The sequence below is a fragment of the Pocillopora damicornis genome, chromosome 1 (assembly GCF_964200805.1).
Source record: "Pocillopora damicornis chromosome 1, jaPocDami1.2, whole genome shotgun sequence".
NCBI lineage: Eukaryota > Metazoa > Cnidaria > Anthozoa > Scleractinia > Pocilloporidae > Pocillopora > Pocillopora damicornis.
In genome coordinates, this window is record NC_142670.1 from 18,515,826 (window position 1) to 18,535,812 (window position 19,987).

Below are 19,987 nucleotides of genomic sequence, written 5' to 3' on the forward strand. Positions count from 1 at the left end.
CTTCTAATGTCATAGATTTTGTAATGTTGTCCGCTCAGATGGTTCTTGTGTTTCTTCGGTTAGCTGGTGAGGTTTATTTTCCCCGTGTGACAGACATGTCACGTCGGCAAGGGATAAATCAATGCGCGAAAATTAATGCAAAGGTTTGATAGTGGAAATTTGTTTCCTTTTTTTTTATAAATTGTTCTAGCTAGCGAAGAGTTAAGGCCTTAACTTTTTCAGTATTAAATTCCTACAAAACAACATAGGTTATGTTTTGCACTTAATAGGGCAATTTTTTTATGCATTAACACTCGGTACGCTGCAGATAATAACATAAGAGTAGTAAATGATAATGAAAATGGTAATGGTAATTATTGAAACTACGTCCACCTTTGTTTCAACTTTTGGTTTACTAGCAGAGAGTAACTGATGTGGGAAAAATATTTTCAACCATAGGACAACATTATTTATATTTTGAGATCCGGTTTCAAAGAACGAACACAAATAGTCGTCTATTATGTACACGGCGAAACAGAAATTTCAGATGTGAAAGTTTGTGCGTCGATGATGGAATCATCAGCATTTATAAGTTGAATATTGGTGCGAACTCATGAAAACGTCAGTTGCCGAACAATAGTTATCTTTTAATATGATCAGGAATCAAATTTGGGTCAGAAAGTCTTCATTTCGCTGCAGCATTCTATCAGTTGTCTGGTTAGTTTCCAATACTAGTAGTAATCAGCCCTTTCTTGAAACCCAAAGTAAGTTTCTTTTCTATTTTTGTTGTACGTGTGACTTTAACGAATTACGCGATTAAAATTCTTGTCTTAACTTTGAATTTATTTGAAACAACAGTTAACAGCAGCTGTAAAAACCTTTACTTTTCTGTGTATTTATTCTCTGCTGCTTATGTGGATAAACGCAATCAGGCTCTGAAAGTGTAAAGGGACAATCAATATTCAGGTACTTCATGTAATAGTTTTGTAGCTTCCTCCTTTACTCTTAGTAGTCAATTATTTTATCCTTCCTGGGGCAAAGTTGTTAATTTAAAGACGGTGAGCAGTTTTTTCTGTGTATCGCAAAATAACTTCATTTCCCGTACAGATGTCCCTGTTGAAGTATACGTGTTTGTTTTGTACTTTAATTTAACAGAATATTTATTGTTCACTATTTATCTCTGGAACGTACAGTCTGTTAATCAATCCGTCTAGTTTCTTTAAGTCCTGTGAAATCACCGAAACATGAACTCTGCAATCAAATTTCTTAGTGGTTTTACAACAACGGAAACATAGCACTTCTGTAAAACTGATCAAAATTGAATTTCTCTCTATAAATATCGCTACAATGTTGTGTAAATTACAGACGAGAATCAGAAATCATCAACTTGTTAAAATGTCCAAATGCTTAGAGAAACACATTAAGATCTATTGGAAAAATCTGCATAGGCGCGTCCACTTTGAATTGTTGTTTTACGTTTAAGACATAACAAAAAAGAGAAAAAATTGGCGATTAATTTGTAAAACCAAAAATTTGAAAGTCAAATGAAAACCGAGTCGGAGACAAAAAACAGTCAGCTTATGGATGATGCGGGATCTAAAAATGATTAATATTCCATTTTTATTTATTCGTTTGTTGAAGGTAGCATTTCTTTCCTCAGCATCAATGAAATTAAAAGGAGATAAAACTAAAAGATAGAAAAACTGAAACATACTTTGTCCACGTGATCTATAGGAAGACGTAGTAACTACTAGAGTTTTGATAACTTTTAGTTTATAACTAACTCTTCTAGTTTATAATTGTTTACTTTTGACCAATAAATTCTCAGTTCTCTCAACCATACCGGCGCGTTTTCTCAGGGAAGAGGGTGGTGGGAAAAACGAGATTCATCATATGATTCATCACTCAAAAAGGCATTCGGAAAGGAAAGGGTTCTTTTTTAATCTCGGTCCCTAATGACTAGTTTGATCGACCAGAGAGTTAGCAATTCGTATTTTTAATGTAAATATTTAAAGATGAAGTGTCAGTTCTAAACACGGACAGCTTTTAGAATTTAGGAGAAATAAATATCAGTCAGTTTATAAAAGAGAAAACAAGTGCAAACATATGTTTTAGCAGTCTAGAACATTCTAGAATATTCTAAATAATTACATCATATCCTATTCTTAAAACAGTGCAACATGACAAAACATGATAAAAATACGCTGTTAAATAATCCGAATAATTTTTTCTCTGTTTTACATTTTTTTTCTCTTGTAAATAACACACTAAAATGTTGGAAAAAATTATCAATGTGCAAGACGCATGAACGAACTGAAATTTTTCGTGAGTTAAACCTACCTTGAAGTTTGATGTAAAGTTGAATATCTTGTTTATGATTTTAGAATAAACCAAAATCTTTATCACAATGTTCAAATGTCCTACGAAGTATGAACCGTAGTTATCAGACAAGAAGACAGGGTCACTTTTACAAGGTCTCAACATATATTGTTATTGTTATTTTTAGAGAGTGTAACTTTTAGCTGTGTATGACGGAACAGAGGACAAAGAGTCCATTGGTTGCGGAGTGGCTGTATTTATTAGTTTTGACGTGATTTTCTTCGCTTGAGTCATAAGGCAACTAACACAATCTTCTTTTTATTATTCTAAATTACAAAGGGGAATGTTCTGATACGAAAAGGAGTTTTTCCTTTGAACTGCATAATCCAAGTGATAAAGAGCGCTATAGATAAACAATAGCAAACCAATATCTTAATCATCAACAGGGTTAAATAATGACTTTCTTTTTAAATTTAACTTTCCAGAAAGCGCTATGAAAATCTTTGAAGTTTTATTGGTTTTGCGCGGAAGGATTCCGTTTGTTCTATAGCCTATGGAGACAAATTCATTACTATCTAAAGAGTTTTACTCCAAAAGCTTGTGTATAAAACATCGAGCTGCTTTGAAAAGATTCAATGAAAAATTGAAAGATACAAAATTAAACACTCTACCTTTTCTTCTGCAGAAAAAAAAACTGAATCACGTCATGATGGTACCGTCAGTGGCCAAGTGCAGTTTCATCCTCCTTTTCTGTAAGCACTTCAGCTGTTCATAACTGTTGTCGAAAGTGTTTACTTTAATGATAAACATTTGCCGTTGTTGGCAAAGGGGATGGAATGGGAGCCCATGAGTAGTGTGGGAGGGGAGGAAGGGTAAGATGCTTGGGGAGGCCCGGGAAAGGACGAGCAAAGGGAGGAAAAGAGGAGAGGAAGGGAGGAGAGTGCAAGGTTAAATGGATGAATAGAGCAATGAGAAAAACTGTGAAGTGGGGGTGAGAGTCTGTTGGCAATTGTTATGTCAAGTTTAGTTGAACTGCAATATGCGCCAGTGTTTAATCGTAATATAACAATCATGAAGAGCCACAAATTCTCATATTTGCATGTAATATCAAACTGCTAGGCATGCATATGGTGCACGCTGGTTCAGTGGTAAGAGGAAGTGCCTAAAACGTTTACATGGTCCAACTTTGAGCTTAAGACTGTACTTGTGAAAGACATTGCCTCTGCATTTACCTTGCACGATCAAACTTCAAAGTAAAGTGCTAGAATAAGATGACGTCAATAAATTATTCCTCTAATTCATAAATAAACCACTTCCCTTTATCCTCTGAAACACTTTTCTCAATCAAAAACTAACCGCAAATGCAAAGAGTTTGTAAGCTCTTGGTTGGAATGGAAGACAGTATTATAATAGCTAGCTGAAGCCCGTTGAACTTGAGCTCTAGATAAAATTTTGTCTTAATCGTGCGATAGATGTTTGTTAGCTTAGTGATCTAATATCTGATTAGTGGACTAGTGATACTTGTAAGACAGAGATCAGATGAGGTCTAATGTGGCAACCTTTGTTACGTAAAATTGCATATATTTTCATTCTCATGATGTATGATATCTATATTTTTGTTTTTGGAAGCCAAGTAATTGACTTATTGTATTTGTTGTAGTTTTGTTGAAACATCCTCAACAAGCAAAAGGATGGGATAAAGTTCCTTCGTTTTGGGAGTCACATGTTCTCTCAGCTCCAAAAGGACACTACGTGGAACTGAACTTTACCATGCGCAGCTCCTTGTGGGCTCCACGACCGTGTCTGCAGGACTACTATCTTGAGATCCGTGACGGCAATAATCAGTCAGCCAACGTTCTTGGTGTATTCTGTGGAGATCACAAGACTGTTGTAGTGCGATCCAGTGGACGATACTTGCGGTTAAGATTTTTCCCTTTTCTCAGATATAATCTTAATGCATACTACACGGGAAGATCCTCCAATCAAACAGGCACGATATTTCTTGTTAACTTTCTATTAGAGCATGTAGTTAAAATATTTAAATTCAATTGGAACTTCATGATATAACAATTTATATTCAGGAAATATATCGTTGGCCTACCTTACTATTACGTTTTATCGCACATTTAACAGTATTTATTCCCTTATTAAGTAGCTTTTTATCTGATATACAAAGAGACAGACGAACAGCCACATATAGAGAAAGAGAGAGACAGACAAAGAGAGACACCGAAAGAAGTTCTCCGTGACTTTGGAGTAAAATATGATTGTCCATACACAATGTATTTGCTTTATATATTATGCCTGTGGTTTGCTTGTCCTGTATGATACAGACTATTCATCTAGCATTTGCTTGCCTTAATACATTTTTTTATTATCATTATCATTATTTTTTGTTTTATGTAGCGACACCTACCACGACCCAAGTACCCAAGACACAGACTGTAATTTTGAACAGAACCTCCAACCTGTGGTGCCAGGTGGAAGGTGCGCCAGCTCCATACGTTGTATGGAGAAAAAATGGTGTTGTTGTTCAAAATAGTACCAGCGTAAGATATCAGCTTGTAGCTGCAGAGGAGAATGTGAATTACAGCTGTGAGGTACGAAGAGATAATAAGGTATCAAGGAGCGAAATTAGCCTCAACATTGAAGGTGAGTTTTATTCCTTACACAAGTGCAATGGAACCATATCACTTTTTTAATTGGATGCCTGAATCTGTACTATTTGGTCAATTTCTTAATATCTGGTTCAATTTCTTGGTATCCCTCCACGGCTCGCCGCCCTCGATGTAGTCGCTCCCGTAATTTGCCCCGTTCTTCTAGACTGCGATAGATTATCAATATCTTAAACAGACTGCGATAGATTATCATTATCTTAAACAGTTCTTCGTTCGGATTAGGCTTTCTTTGATCAGCTATATCAGAATGACAATCTTTGTTTGGAATAGAGGCCGAGTGATTATAGTGTAAAGCTTGTAATCTAGTGGTCTGGGTTCAAGCTATCCACCCTGCTACTCATTGGATTTGTGTTTTGGTTTGCCCCGCTTGGTCTTTTTTGGTTCGCCTCCGACCAGTAAGGATTTTTGCACGATGTTTATATACAATGTTTGTTTCAATTAACCCTTTCACTTCCAAGATCTCATTAGTAATTCTGCATACTTACTCCTGTACGATTCTTATGATCTTAGTTCTGAGAATTTGTTTCCGGATCAACTAATAACCCCTTAATTGATATTTCTCTTTATTCTCATAACTTGTCTACTTGAAATTGTATCGATATTGTAGGGAGAAATTCTCTCTTGGTCACTTCATGGAAGTTAAAGGGTCAATTTGTTTTGATTAGTTTTGGTAATTTTAGTTCTCAATTTGTTTTAATTAGTTTTTCTTAATGACCGGTAATTTTGTCATACGGTTTGTAAGCAGCATTTTATCATATCCACTTTTTAATTCGCACAATAGAAACATTAATCTTATCTTACGTAAGCACCTCAGAACTACTTTTCTTTAGTTATTCTTATTATTCAGCGCTGTTCGGCCTCTCAGAAAGACACTCTCCTCACTGAATTTTTTTTTTGTCTCACCTTAAATTCTGACTTCCCTAAATGCTGACAATGATTAGAGTATGTTAGTAATCAGTTCAAAGTAGATACTCCAAAGTTGAAAAAATTTCGCAAATTTAAATTTAGCCTAACATTAGAAGTTTATCTCATGAACATTCCTTTGTATACCATCATTCTAAAGATCATTACTTCTTTTTTTTCTCAATACGATAAAACAAGTTGATTTTCTTGTTTGCAATGCAAACTCAGTGATGGCATACTACACATTTTTTTTAGCAATTTAATTATATGAACAATACTTAATGTCTAATATTCAGAGTGCCCAGGCCCTTGTGATTGCCACATTTTGAAGGGAACATACAATCTGTTGCGTGTGAGCTGTACAGGAAAAGAATTGATGTCGTTTCCGTGGAAAATTCCCCTTACCACAGCGACGTTGTGAGTATTAACAAGAGATCAATTGTTGAGGTGCCATGTAAGTTGCAGACTAAACTGCAGATTACGAAGCAAATGAATGTCATTCTTCATCTTAACTGAGTGAGAGCGATTTCTAAATCAGTCTTACACTAGCCTTTGCGTGGTGCCGTCGACGTCAATGACTGGAAATTCTTCAATATTGAATTTTTTGATCGTAGGTTTTCTACGGGGGTCATTCCTAACTAGAACTACTGTTTCCCAAGTCTGTCGAGCCATGTAAAAGGAAAACTGTACTTGTAAACTCAAGGCTGGCTACACTAAAAAATATGTTAACGTCCATGCCACTAGGTCACAAAACAAGAACAAAGCTAAACAATAAGGCAGTACTTCGTGACTTCATGAAGGCAAAGTGGAATCGCAAAACGAACATATTTTGTTGAGTGTGAACAATAACGGATGATTATGCTTTCTGTTTCTATTAGAAATACCGGTACTTTATGCATAGGAAGCCCTTAGAAATTGAAATATCCAGCAAATCATGAGAACTTCAAAAAACTTAGATATATATCAATATATTCAACTGTTTTAATTATATTCAGAACTATCTTAAGTGTTACATGACTGCTTAAATGTAGCCGTAAAAGTCAAACATAACTGTGAAAAAGTAGGTCTAACGGTATGAATACCATCTCACCGAGAAATGGCTGGAACAATAGTGCAATTTATCCATTTCTGGTGTACAACGGACGAATTTGAGTAAAACTGTTCGGTGCATACATCTGAAAGAGTTTACTTGTTGTTTTGTTATTATTAATATTGAAATATGCAACAAGGCCTTTGTGACATTTTCAAGTTACTGCATTCTGCTCTATGTCGTTTACCGCCAAGTTATTTCGAACAAGAAATGATTTAAGATCATTGGTTCATAATCTATGCAATCCTACACGTGGAAACTTGTCTACTTAATCACAGTTGAATCGTACTCCCATTTTTTCATCCTCATTGGTTTGATAACTTGATCTACACAGTACATTTAAACAATGGGCTGTTGAAGCGAAAATATCGTGCGAAGGTGAAAAAAAGAGTTTGGAAAGAAAAAGAAGCGGTTTAGAATCTCTTGATAAAAGTATCTGTCATCATTTTTTAAAACCGTATGTATTTAACACAGTTGTATCGATTTTTTTCTAACAGGGACCTGAGTAACAACCAGCTGAACGACTTGCCAAAAGACATTTTCAGCAATAATACTCACCTAAGTTGGCTGTAAGCTAAATTAAACAGATCTATGATGTTTACATTTCACTTTAAAGGGTCAGCGATATCTTAACAGGGACTGACGATGATATTTCGATCATAAATAAAAGTATTCGTCACTAGCCGCGCTTTGCAAACCATGCGTATTCAACACAATAACGATTCTCATCTGGAATGGCTTTGTGCTAACATTCGTTTGCATATTCCATTGATAAATTAACAGCTTACAAACCGCTCCTATTCAAAACATATGAAGTAACATCTTAAGTGGGACTTGGGTTAGAATCAACTAAGAGATTGGCCACAGAAAGTTTCCAGGAGCAATAACCAACTTTGGTTGTCAAGTAAGACCTTTCCCTAATCTACTGGGCGGGGTCGTTTAAAGCTGGGTTAAGATAACCCAGGGTTAGTGTGTGTGAAATCTGATTTCAGATTCGAATTCTTTTTTTCTGGAATGTGATAATTGGATGCTCTGAAAGCGATATAGAAAGTTATCTCAAAGAGGCTTTTGAATAACGGAGCAAAAAGAAACCCAGATTAAAATGTAACCTTGAGTTAGCGCTTATCGGCATTCGAACGTGATATGAAAAATTTCTTGAGGTAGAGTTGAGTAAACAACCGGCTGCAAAGCTTTCTGTTAGGCATACCTTCAGCTCAATGAATTGGAGGCTGGAATCTAAAAAGGCAAAACATTATAATATTTTGAAAAAAGTTAGTTTTTGCAAAGAATTACGAATTTCTAAACCCTTAAGTTAATTGATATTGTTAATAATAGCACACTTCGATTACTGATTCATCGATGTATTCCTTCCCAACCTGGCGTAAAACAAGGGGTCCATCCAACCTAGAGAAGGCATCAAAATGGTTGCAGATGTCAAAGAAAAGTTATATAAATGGCGATACAGCAGGGCTTACTCAAAAGTTGTTATTTCTATTATTATTTTTTTTCTTGTATACATATTTTTAATTTTTTTTATAATGCAACGATTTTATGATAGGAACTTGGGCCAAAACAAACTTAAAAAGTTACCGCAAGACATTTTCAGTAACTATACCAAGCTGAAGGCACTGTAAGTTACCACCGCTCATTTATAACCTAAATCAGTGGAGGCTTATGCTATAAAACTTTGTGTGGGAGTTTCCGCCCCTCTCTGTAACTCCGTAGATAACGATAATTTTTCGATGCTCTGCAGTGCGCGAGCCGGATAGTTTTCCCCAATTTTATTTAAATATATTCCATAGAACTTCTTCCAAATATTTGGACACCTTTTAAGCGCGGGAATTCCACTACGGAAAGCATCATTCACATGTTGCCTACTTTCTACAGTCTTAAAGGGCGAATCCAACACAAAGCTTCTTTTTAAATAAGTATTTCTTTCCTCGGGTGGCTGAATGTCATTCTTGGTCTAGTATATTAGACTATAGACTGATCTTTGAGGAGAAATTCGAGTCGTGTCTAGGCCGACCATTTCCTAACGGTCTCCGGGTTTAACAAGACGTTCTTGCCGCGGGTTTGCAGGACTTTAAAGTGGCTGGTCATTTAGAATTCTCGTTGGAAAGTTAGAGAGCGGAGCTAAAACTCTCGTAAAGGCTTATTTCTCATAGAGAACTTGGGCCACCAGTAACCGAATTTCACTCAGCGAGTATAGTCGTCAATTGTAACATTAACAAAAAACAATAAAACTTGATCAACAGGCAGGGAAGGGAAGATTTGTTGTTCGTTACATACATTATCAGAGAAAACACAATGTAAAGAAAGCAATGCTGGGGTGGCTCTAACTCAGACCCTCCTTTCTTGAATAGTCACTTTACCAAGTCAACAACACTGGTTAATTTCGTCATTCACAAGTATTTCGGTGATAAGTTTCCAAAAGAACAGAGAAATGCCGCATGATGCATCTTTAAAAGAAAGCAATTTCCTGAAAAATTACACAGTCACGTGATATTGCAAAGCATCTATGGTTACCATGCGACAGTTCAAAACAGGGTCAGGTCAGACGAATAGAGTTGAAGGTGTTCTTTTCCCCGTTGTTCCATGTGGTAATGAGTGTAGGAAAGAGCATGGAAAAGTAATATTTTTAGCAAATCAATCTTTCCTGAATATTTCATGTAGCGAAGAAAGACAAAAAGACCCAGTTACAACATCGTTTTTCGAAGCTCCCAAGATTTTGACTCTTTCACCATTAGGAGGTATCAATTAGTGTTGTCTCAAATTAAAGCTTTTCTATCTTCTCTGGGGCCTTCATACATCAAGCCTAAACGATGAGATCAGTTCTTGAAAGACATTAGTTTGATAACTTGTATATTTTAGGCTCTTGTATAGGGCACGAGAAGAAAAACACATTTCTTTCGAGCATACTCATTCCTTGAACTTTGTTGTAGAATACCACACAATTTACACCACATTTACTTATTTTTGATAGGCTGTTGAACAACAACCAGTTGAACCAATTACCATCAGGCATTTTCAGTAACTATACCCAGATGGAGTTGCTGTAAGTTTGGAACCTTTGTTCATGTGTAAGGAACGCGTCTAATGCTTTTCGCACTTGTGGGAATAGCAGCAGCTCAGGGCAACAATTTGTCAGCTCCAATCAAAACTAGTCACGAGAGAGAAATGTTATGGCTTCTTAAAAATTGAGGCCGGAGGGGGGGGGGGGGGGGGGAGTGAGTGGTGCGTGAGATGTACTATGCGAAGGTATGTCTGACTTTAGCAAAAAGTATTTGAAGAAACGGGGTCTTTCGTGGACTGAAAGAAAAATTCTGAGGCTGATCAATGTAGCTTTTGACGTCATTTGACCAAACTCGCTTTACGTTAGAGAATTTTATTTACTATTTCATTTACTCGCGGTACACTATTTTCCTTTAAAAAAAGGTTTGTTTGTGCTGCCTCAGCTTAAATTAAAGCTGCCACGGAGTCGTCGTAAAAATTTGCAGTAAGTGTTTAGATTGCATAAACTTGGCAAAAACTATCAAGTGGAAATTGAAATCGCGGACAGCAAACGGAATTGCCATAAATGTTGAGCGCACATTTGCATTCGAAGGTTTTTTCCGTTGTCATGTAGATAAGATTGTCGTAAGTATCTAAAGGAAAATACACTTTGTTTTTCGGTACAATTTTCTTAATAAAATGACCAGCCTAGCAATAGAATCTTTTTAGCTGTGTAGTCACGTAGTTTCTGATGGGTAAACAAGGATTTGAAATGGCTGCTCGTGTGTGCCGCAGACGACATTTTATGGACGAAATTCCTTCATGTCTCGCCAAAATGTTCATATTCGCGGATAAATCAGCACTCTACAGACTGTGGTAATAAAAAATCGGCGACAGTTGAGGTGGAGTATTTTTAAAACATTAATTGAGATTATTAAAAACAAACTTACGATCACACGATCTTTAAAGATCAAAAAGAAATTGCTATGTTTTTGTTCTTTTTTTTTGTTTGTTTCATTTGTTTTTTAATGCAAATATTTTTTTTATTGGCGGTGTCGGAGCACAAATTCTCAATCCATTGGCACACTATGCCGGCTGTCTCATGAGCAGATCAAGCGCTGACGAAATTTGACAGCTCTGAATTTTTTAAGCGGATGCATAAATCGAGAAAAACATTTGTCATGACACAATTTGTCCTTTAATTTTTTCAAGAGAATTCTGGTTTTGTCTGCTGGTGCATATAGGCCAGATAGGCACTTACGAATCAATTGTTAGTTAAACAATAGCTGTCACTCTCGAGAAATTGCAAATATTTTACTCATGTAATCGACAACAACTTTAATTCTGAAAAACTCGAAAACATCTCCAGTCAGTCTGGCTTTCTTTCACTGCCTCACATTTTCCCTCGTGCTCTTGGTGGCAACAAGTATTTTCACCGTATTTCCAATGTTTCCTAAGGTGTTCGGATGTTTAGAACATACCAGTAACTGTTTTAATTTTTCATGTCGAGGCCAAAATGACCAGAATGAAACAAAAATAACTTGTACTCGAGGATTTCGCTGGATAGCTGGTAGTACTTCATATGACTCGATACGTCGTCCCGGCATTCCAAAAGAGAAATCAGGTGCTTTGCATAAATCAGGTAAACATTTAAAGAGATTTAGAGTAACTAAGTTTGGTTTCGCGAGACAGGTCATATGACAAGGGAAAATTTGCACATTCACATCACGTAATGCATCAAGCTGGGTTTGTTCAGTTGATTTTGATGGTCGCAGGGAAATGTCGATTTCGTCGCTAAAAACCATTGTGGTCCATTACAGCGTAACATTATTAATGATGGCAACAAATTTGCAGAAAGGAGGGCGAGTTCATCGCGTTCCATGTACCAAAACTCGGGAAAATCTGCAAGAACTCTTTCAGAGTGTATGCGTGTTGTCTTGTAAATATAAACACTGTTACGTATTTGAACTTGTTTTTGTGTCCTTTTAAGCAACGCGATATGTCTGTAATGACCAGAGTGCCAAATTTTATTCTCTAATTTTGATCTTCTCCACACTGTGCGTCGTTCATGACCTGATATTTCAACGTAAGTTATCGAGAAGGCGCCTCCTGATCACCTTTTTTGATTTTGTAAGTCACGGGAGCGCGCGAGCGTTACGACTAATCACATTTACGCAACGTTTAAGGACAACCCGGCATCTATTCTCCATTCAGTTGTCATGAAACCTAAAATCCTCAACGTAGAAGATAAACGAACGAAGTTTGAACGGTCAAAAGGAGATCCTGGTCAATTCTCAGAATTTTCAAATATTCTTTGCCACAAGCGCAATTGAGAAAACACGTGGATTTACGTTTCCTTCAAGATGCTGGTGGATGGAAACTAGAGATATATCCGCGGGTTTGAGGCAATCGATGATCTCATTGGTGTTAAACTATGCACTGATATGCTTTATTAGCCCGATTAACGCCTGCATTTGGAAAATTTTTTCGCACAAATTGGTGATATAGAAAAGAAGTTTCCATATTTTGTCTATGAACCAACTGAATAAATCTTTTAACTTGTAGCAAGATAGAATTTCGTGAGCTATGTTATTGCAGTGCGCGCTGGACACAATCTGTGAAATTTACACTTTGATTGCGCTAATATAGGAATCAGCGACGATTCAAGTCGGTCTCAGAGTTCGGAGCCATGGATGTTGACACTTAATTTGAAATTGCAAGAGGTCGACTGCCGGTCACAGCTCTCAAATAACTAAATGACCTCCAGTTGAAAATTTCTACACAGTACATTGAAACAATGGGCTGTTGAAGCGAAAATATCGTGCGAAGGTGAAAAAAAGAGTTTGGAAAGAAATAGAAGCGGTTTAGAATCTCTTGATAAAAGTATCTGTCATCAGTTTTTAAAACCGTATGTATTTAACTCAGTTGTATCGATTTTTTCTGACAGGGACCTGAGTAACAATCAGCTGAACGACTTGCCAAAAGGCATTTTCAGCAACAATACTCACCTAAGTTGGCTGTAAGCTAAATTAAACAGATCTATAATGTTTACATTTCACTTAAAAGGCCAGCGATATCTTAACAGGGACTGACGATGATATTTCGATCATAAATAAAAGTATTCGTCACTAACCGCGCTTTGCAAACCATGCGTATTCAACACAGTAACGATTCTCATCTGGAATGGCTTTGTGCTAACATTCGTTTGCATATTCCACTGATAAATTAACAGCTTCACTTATTCGCATTACAAACCGTTCCTATTCAAAACATATGAAGTAACATCTTAAGTGGGACTTGGGTTAGAATCAACTAAGAGATTGGCCACAGAAAGTTTCCAGGAGCAATAACCAACTTTGGTTGTCAAGTAAGACCTTTCCCTAATCTACTGGGCGGGGTTGTTTAAAGCTGGGTTAAGATAACCCAGGGTTAGTGTGTGTGAAATCTGATTTCAGATCCGAATTCTTTTTTTCTGGAATGTGATAATTGGATGCTCTGAAAGCGATATAGAAAGTTATCTCAAAGAGGCTTTTGAATAACGGAGCAAAAAGAAACCCAGATTAAAATGTAACCTTGAGTTAGCGTTTATCGGCATTCGATCGTGATATGAAAAATTTCTTGAGGTGGAGTTGAGTAAACAATCGGCTGCAAAGCTTTCTGCTCAATGAATTGGAGGCTGGAATCTAAAAAGGCAAAACATTAAAATATTTTGAAAAAAGTTAGTTTTTGCAAAGAATTACGAATTTCTAAACCCTTAAGTTAATTGATATTGTTAATAATAGCACACTTCGATTACTGATTCATCGATGTATTCCTTCCCAACCTGGCGTAAAACAAGGGGTCCATCTAACCTGGAGAAGGCATCAAAATGGTTGCAGATGTCAAAGAAAAGTTAGATAAATGGCGATACAGCAGGACTTGCTCAAAAGTTTTTATTTGCATTATTTTTTTTTTTCTTGTATACATATTTTTAATTTTTTTTATTATGCAACGATTTTTTGATAGGAACTTGGGCCAAAACAAGCTTAAAAAGTTACCGCAAGACATTTTCAGTAACTATACCAAGCTGAAGGCACTGTAAGTTACCACCGCTCATTTATAACCTAAATTAGTGGAGGCTTATGTTATAAAACTTTCTATGGGAGTTTCCGCCCCTCTCTGTAACTCCGTAGATAACGATAATTTTTCGATGCTCTGCAGTGCGCTAGCCAGATAGTTTTCCCCAATTTTATTTAAATATATTCCATAGAACTTTTGCCAAATATTTGGACACCTTTTAAGCGCGGGAATTCCACTACGGAAAGCATCATTCACATGTTGCCTACTTTCTACAGTCTCAAAGGGCGAATCCGACACAAAGCTTTTTTTAAATAAATATTTCTTTCCTCTGGTGGCTGAATGTCATTCTTGGTCTAGTATATTAGACTATGAGCTGATCTTTGGGGAGAAATTCGAGTCGTGTCTAGGCCGACTATTTCTTAACGGTCTCCGGGTTTAACAAGACGTTCTTGCCGCGGGTTCGCAGGACTTTAAAGTGGCTGGTCATTTAGAATTCTCGCTGAAAAGTTAGAGAGCGGAGCTAAAACTCTCGTAAAGGCTTATTTCTCATAGAGAACTTGGGCCACCTGTAACCGAATTTCACTCAGCGAGTATAGTCGTCAATTGTAACATTAACAAAAAACAATAAAACTTGATCAACAGGGAAGGGAAGATTTGTTGTTCGTTACATACATTATCAGAGAAAACACAATGTATAGAAAGCAATGCTGGGGTGGCTCTACCTCAGACCCTCCTTTCTTGAATAGTCGCTTTACCTAGTCAACAACACTGGTTAATGTCGCCATTCAGAAGTATTTCTGGGATAAGTTTCCAAAAGAACAGAGAAATGCTGCATAATGCATCTTAAAGAAAGCAATTTCCTGAAAAATTACACAGTCACGTGATATTACAAAGCATCTATGGTTACCATGCGACAGTTCAAAACAGGGTCAGGTTAGACGAATAGAGTTGAAGGTGTTCTTTTCCCCGTTGTTCCATGTGGTACTGAGTGTAGGAAAGAGCATGGAAAAGTGATATTTTTAGCAAATTAATATTTCCTGAATATTTCATGTAGCGAAGAAAGACAAAAAGACCCAGTTACAACATCGTTTTTCGAAGCTCCCAAGATTTTGACACTTTCACCATTAGGAGGTCTCAGTTAGTGTTGTCTCAAATTAAAGCTTTTCTATCTTCTCTGGGGCCTTCATACATCAAGCCTATTCGATGAGATCAGTTCTTGAAAGACATTAGTTTGATAACTTGTATATTTTAGGCTCTTGTATAGGGCACGAGAAGAAAAAACATTTCTTTCGAGCATACTCATTCCTTGAACTTTGTTGTCGAATACCACACAATTTACACCACATTTACTTATTTTTGATAGGCTGTTGAACAACAACCAGTTGAACCAATTACCATCAGGAATTTTCAGTAACTATACCCAGATGGAGTTGCTGTAAGTTTGGAACCTTTGTTCATGTGTAAGGAACGCGTCTAATGCTTTTCGCACTTGTGGGAATAGCAGCAGCTCAGGGCAACGATTTGTCAGTTCCAATCAAAACTAGTCACGAGAGAGAAATGTTATGGCTTCTTAAAAATTGAGGCCGGGGAGGGGGGGGAGTGAGTGGTGCGTGAGATGTACTCTTTGACGTTAGAGAATTTTATTTACTATTTCATTTACTCGCGGTACACTATTTTCCTTTAAAAAAAGGTTTGTTTGTGCTGCCTCAGCTTAAATTAAAGCTGCCACGGAGTCGTCGTAAAAATTTGCAGTAAGTGTTTAGATTGCATAAACTTGGCAAAAACTATCAAGTGGAAATTGAAATCGCGGACAGCAAACGGAATTGCCATAAATGTTGAGCGCACATTTGCATTCGAAGGTTTTTTCCGTTGTCATGTAGATAAGATTGTCGTAAGTATCTAAAGGAAAATACACTTTGTTTTTCGGTACAATTTTCTTAATAAAATGACCAGCCTAGCAATAGAATCTTTTTAGCTGTGTAGTCAAGTAGTTTCTGATGGGTAAACAAGGATTTGAAATGGCTGCTCGTGTGTGCCGCAGACGACATTTTATGGATGAAATTCCTTCGTGTCTCGCCGAAATGTTCATATTCGCAGATAAATCAGCACTCTACAGACTGTGGTAATAAAAAATCGGCGGCAGTTGAGGTGGAGTATTTTTAAAACATTAATTGAGATTATTAAAAACAAACTTACGATCACACGATCTTTAAAGATCAAAAATACATTGCTTTGTTTTAGTTCTTTTTTTTGTTTGTTTCATTTGTTTTTGTTTGTTTTTGTTTGTTTGTTTGTTTTTTAATGCAAATATTTTTTTTAATTGGCGGTGTCGGAGCACAAATTTCTCATTACATTGGCACACTATACCGGCTGTCTCATGAGCAGATCAAGCGCTGACGAAATTTGACAGCTCTGAATTTTTTAAGCGGATGCATAAATCGAGAAAAACATCTGTCATGACACAATTTGTCCTTTAATTTTGTCAAGAGAATTCTGGTTTTGTCTGCTGGTGCATATAGGCCAGATAGGCACTTACGAATCAATTGTTAGTTAAACAATAGCTGTCACTCTCGAGAAATTGCAAATATTTTACTCATGTAATCGACAACAACTTTAATTCCGAAAAACTCGAAAACATCTCCAGTCAGTCTGGCTTTCTTTCACTGCCTCACATTTTCTCTCGTGCTCTTGGTGGCAACAAGTATTTTCACCGTATTTCCAATGATTCCTAAAGTGTTCGGATGTTTAGAACATACCAGCAACTGTTTTAATTTTTCATGTCGAGGCCAAAATGACCAGAATGAAACAAAAATAACTTGTACTCGAGGATTTCGCTGGATAGCTGGTAGTACTTCATATGACTCGATACGTCGTCCCGGCATTCCAAAAGAGAAATCAGGTGCTTTCCATAAATCAGGTAAACATTTAAAGAGATTTAGAGTAACTAAGTTTGGTTTCGCGAGACAGGTCATATGACAAGGGAAAATTTGCACATTCACATCACGTAATGCATCAAGCTGGGTTTGTTCAGTTGATTTTGATGGTCGCAGGGAAATGTCGATTTCGTCGCTGAAAACCATTGTGGTCCATTACAGCGTAACATCATTACTGATGGCAACAAATTTGCAGAAAGGAGGGCGAGTTCATCGCGTTCCATGTACCAAAACTCGGGAAAAACTGCAAGAACTCTTTCAGAGTGTATGCGTGTTGTCTTGTAAATATAAACACTGTTACATATTTTAACTTGTTTTTGTGTCCTTTTAAGCAACGCGATATGTCTGTATTGACCTGAGTGCCAAATTTTATTCTCTAATTTTGATCTTCTCCACACTGTGCGTCGTTCATGACCTGATATTTCAACGTAAGTTATCGAGAAGGCGCCTCCTGATCACCTTTTTTGATTTTATAAGTCACGGGAGCGCGAGCGTTACGACTAATCACATTTACGCAACGTTTAAGGACAACCCGGCATCTATTCTCCATTCAGTTGTCATGAAACCTAAAATCCTCAACGTAGAAGATAAACGAACGAAGTTTGAACGGTCAAAAGGAGATCCTGGTCAATTCTCAGAATTTTCAAATATTCTTTGCCACAAGCGCAATTGAGAAAACACGTGGATTTACGTTTCCTTCAAGATGTTGGTGGATGGAAACTAGAGATATATCCGCGGGTTTGAGGCAATCGATGATCTCATTGGTGTTAAACTATGCACTGATATGCTTTATTAGCCCGATTAACGCCTGCATTTGGAAAATTTTTTCGCACAAATTGGTGATATAGAAAAGAAGTTTCCATGTTTTGTCTGTGAACCAACTGAACAAATCTTTTAACTTGTAGCAAGATAGAATTTCGTGAGCTATGTTATTGCAGTGCGCGCTGGACAAAATCTGTGAAATTTACACTTTTAATCGCTCTCCACAAGTGTGGTCTCTCCAAAAAAAACTTTTTTGGCTTGTGGCAACGCAATAATAGAGAATTGGAGAACAACTATACTATTTTTGAAAAATGTTTTGTAAACCCTTTTCATGGGCAAACAATAAAAGAAAACTTTTTTCTGACGGGAAGTCGAGAGGACCGCTCTTAGCGAGAGGGGCAATCAACGCTGGAAAAAGTGTATTGAATCAGGAATAGTTTTGTTGAGATTTTTTGCTTTCATAACCTTAGATATAAATGAAAAAGGTGTTTAAAAGAAATCGCGTAAATATAGCATACAATGAACATGAAAGAAGCATTAGTTAACAGAAACTTTTTTTTGTTCCGTTCTGACAACTCCATCTATGAAAAATCTTGTAATAAAAACGTGTATATTTCAAGCTCTTATGTCAGAACATGAGAAAAGAGGTAACAACTTTTTGTCGAGCATTCTTATTCTCTTTAATGCTGTCGTCGTATACCATGCAATTTGATAGGCGGTTGAACAACAACCAGTTCAAGAATTTACCATCAGGCATTTTCAGTAACAATAACCAGCTGAAGAGACTATAAGTTTGGTGTCTTTTTCAATATTGGTGTAAGAGGAACGCATTGAACCCAACCTTCAAAGCAGACGTTTGAATGCGTGGGTAATATCACATATTTTTTTAAGGAAAATTCGTTCCCTAAATAGATTGTTAAAGAAAGATTTGTGAGGAAATTTGTTAAAGGAATCATTCAAGGATGGAATTTCCCCCTTTGACCTTCCCCCCATTCCTTAACCAGTCTGGTTATCAAGTCAAGAATATTCTATGCAGCTCAGGTCTGCATGTGTTTCAGTTTTCTTCTGATCATTCTCCTTTGCACGAAGAGTTGACAAAAACAAAACAAAACAAAACAAAACAATAATCAGCGAAAACCCAGTATGGATGAGCCAGTCAAAATACTTGAAGAGTAACAACTGAGAAGGAGACTTTAAAAATGTGGCAGGCACCCTTAAGCGTCTATATAAAAGAAAATGAAAGTAGCCTCTCGCAAAAACCTTCGAACAGCAACTTTCTCTAATCCCGTTGTGAAAGACTTGCATCGTCCATTTTTTCCCAACATATTAAAGTTTATAACTTAAACAAGCCTTAAAAACAAACAAACAAACAAGAAATAATAATAATAATCTTAAATGTAAAGTGCCTGGAGTGCCTAATCCCGTTGTGAAAGACTTTGCATCGTCCATTTTTTCCCAACATATTAAAGTTTATAACTTAAACAAGCCTTAAAAACAAACAAACAAACAAGAAATAATAATAATAATCTTAATTGTAAAGTGCCTGGAGCTCTTAAGAACAAAAATAATTTTTGATAAGATGTGGTCTACACTACATGTCAGTTTGAATCGTAAGGCCTTATGTATTACAACAATGGGAACGATGTGAACATAAAACAGAATATGAAAGTGACCTCAAACAAAAATTTTTTAACGAAACCTTTCTCTAATCCCGTTGTGAACTAACTTACTTCGGTGTTTATTTCCACAAACTTAAGTTTATAACTTAAACAAACCTAAACATGAAACTTGAAAAAAGGAAACAAAACCCTCGGTTAAAACCCAAAGCAAATCCAGGACCGAAAAGGCACAAAACTTGTCTGATAATAAATGATATGCAGTCCTGAGCGCGACAGTGTCGTGGTTCACCTAACCTTCAATGATTTGCGAAGCTAGAATGTGTTTTTCCCACTTGGTTTTAGCCATACCCTACTCCCGAAACGTACTTGTAGTATATACGAAAAGCTAAATGTAACGTTCGGTACTCCTGTCTAACTCCATCGCGGGGAATTATGATTTTCATAAGTCTCGTTATCATTGTGGTAGTTGTTTTATAAGGGTCGTAATAATATATCACATCCGACAAACTTTGTAGCCTCATGCAATGCACGTATGTAGCGACGAACGAAATTATGAATCACGTCGCTACCGTCACACCGCCAATGAATTGTTAAACCGTTTGTATTTTTGAACGCAGCGCTGGTGGTTATTATTACACGTTATTGTTCGCCTTG

At 36.7% G+C, this 19,987-nt stretch overlaps 1 protein-coding gene and 1 pseudogene across 2 annotated transcripts; both read left to right on the top strand.

Annotated features, from left to right (window-relative positions):
* LOC113664212 (uncharacterized) overlaps positions 1-19,987 on the top strand; it is a 187,467-nt pseudogene that overhangs the window by 10,855 nt on the left and 156,625 nt on the right.
* LOC149052485 (uncharacterized) lies at positions 843-19,118 on the top strand. 2 transcript variants are annotated; one of them, XM_089204235.1, is made up of 10 exons: positions 843-945; positions 2,984-3,050; positions 3,959-4,288; positions 4,705-4,950; positions 6,176-6,296; positions 7,467-7,538; positions 8,528-8,599; positions 9,953-10,024; positions 13,966-14,037; positions 15,383-19,118. In XM_089204235.1, exons 2-10 carry the CDS (start codon positions 3,005-3,007, stop codon positions 15,456-15,458), a joined length of 1,107 nt encoding a protein of 368 aa, XP_089060361.1. In that variant the 5' UTR covers positions 843-945; positions 2,984-3,004; the 3' UTR covers positions 15,459-19,118. The 2 variants fall into 2 exon arrangements, with proteins under 2 accessions (XP_089060361.1, XP_089060366.1); XM_089204240.1 differs by lacking the exons at positions 8,528-8,599; positions 9,953-10,024.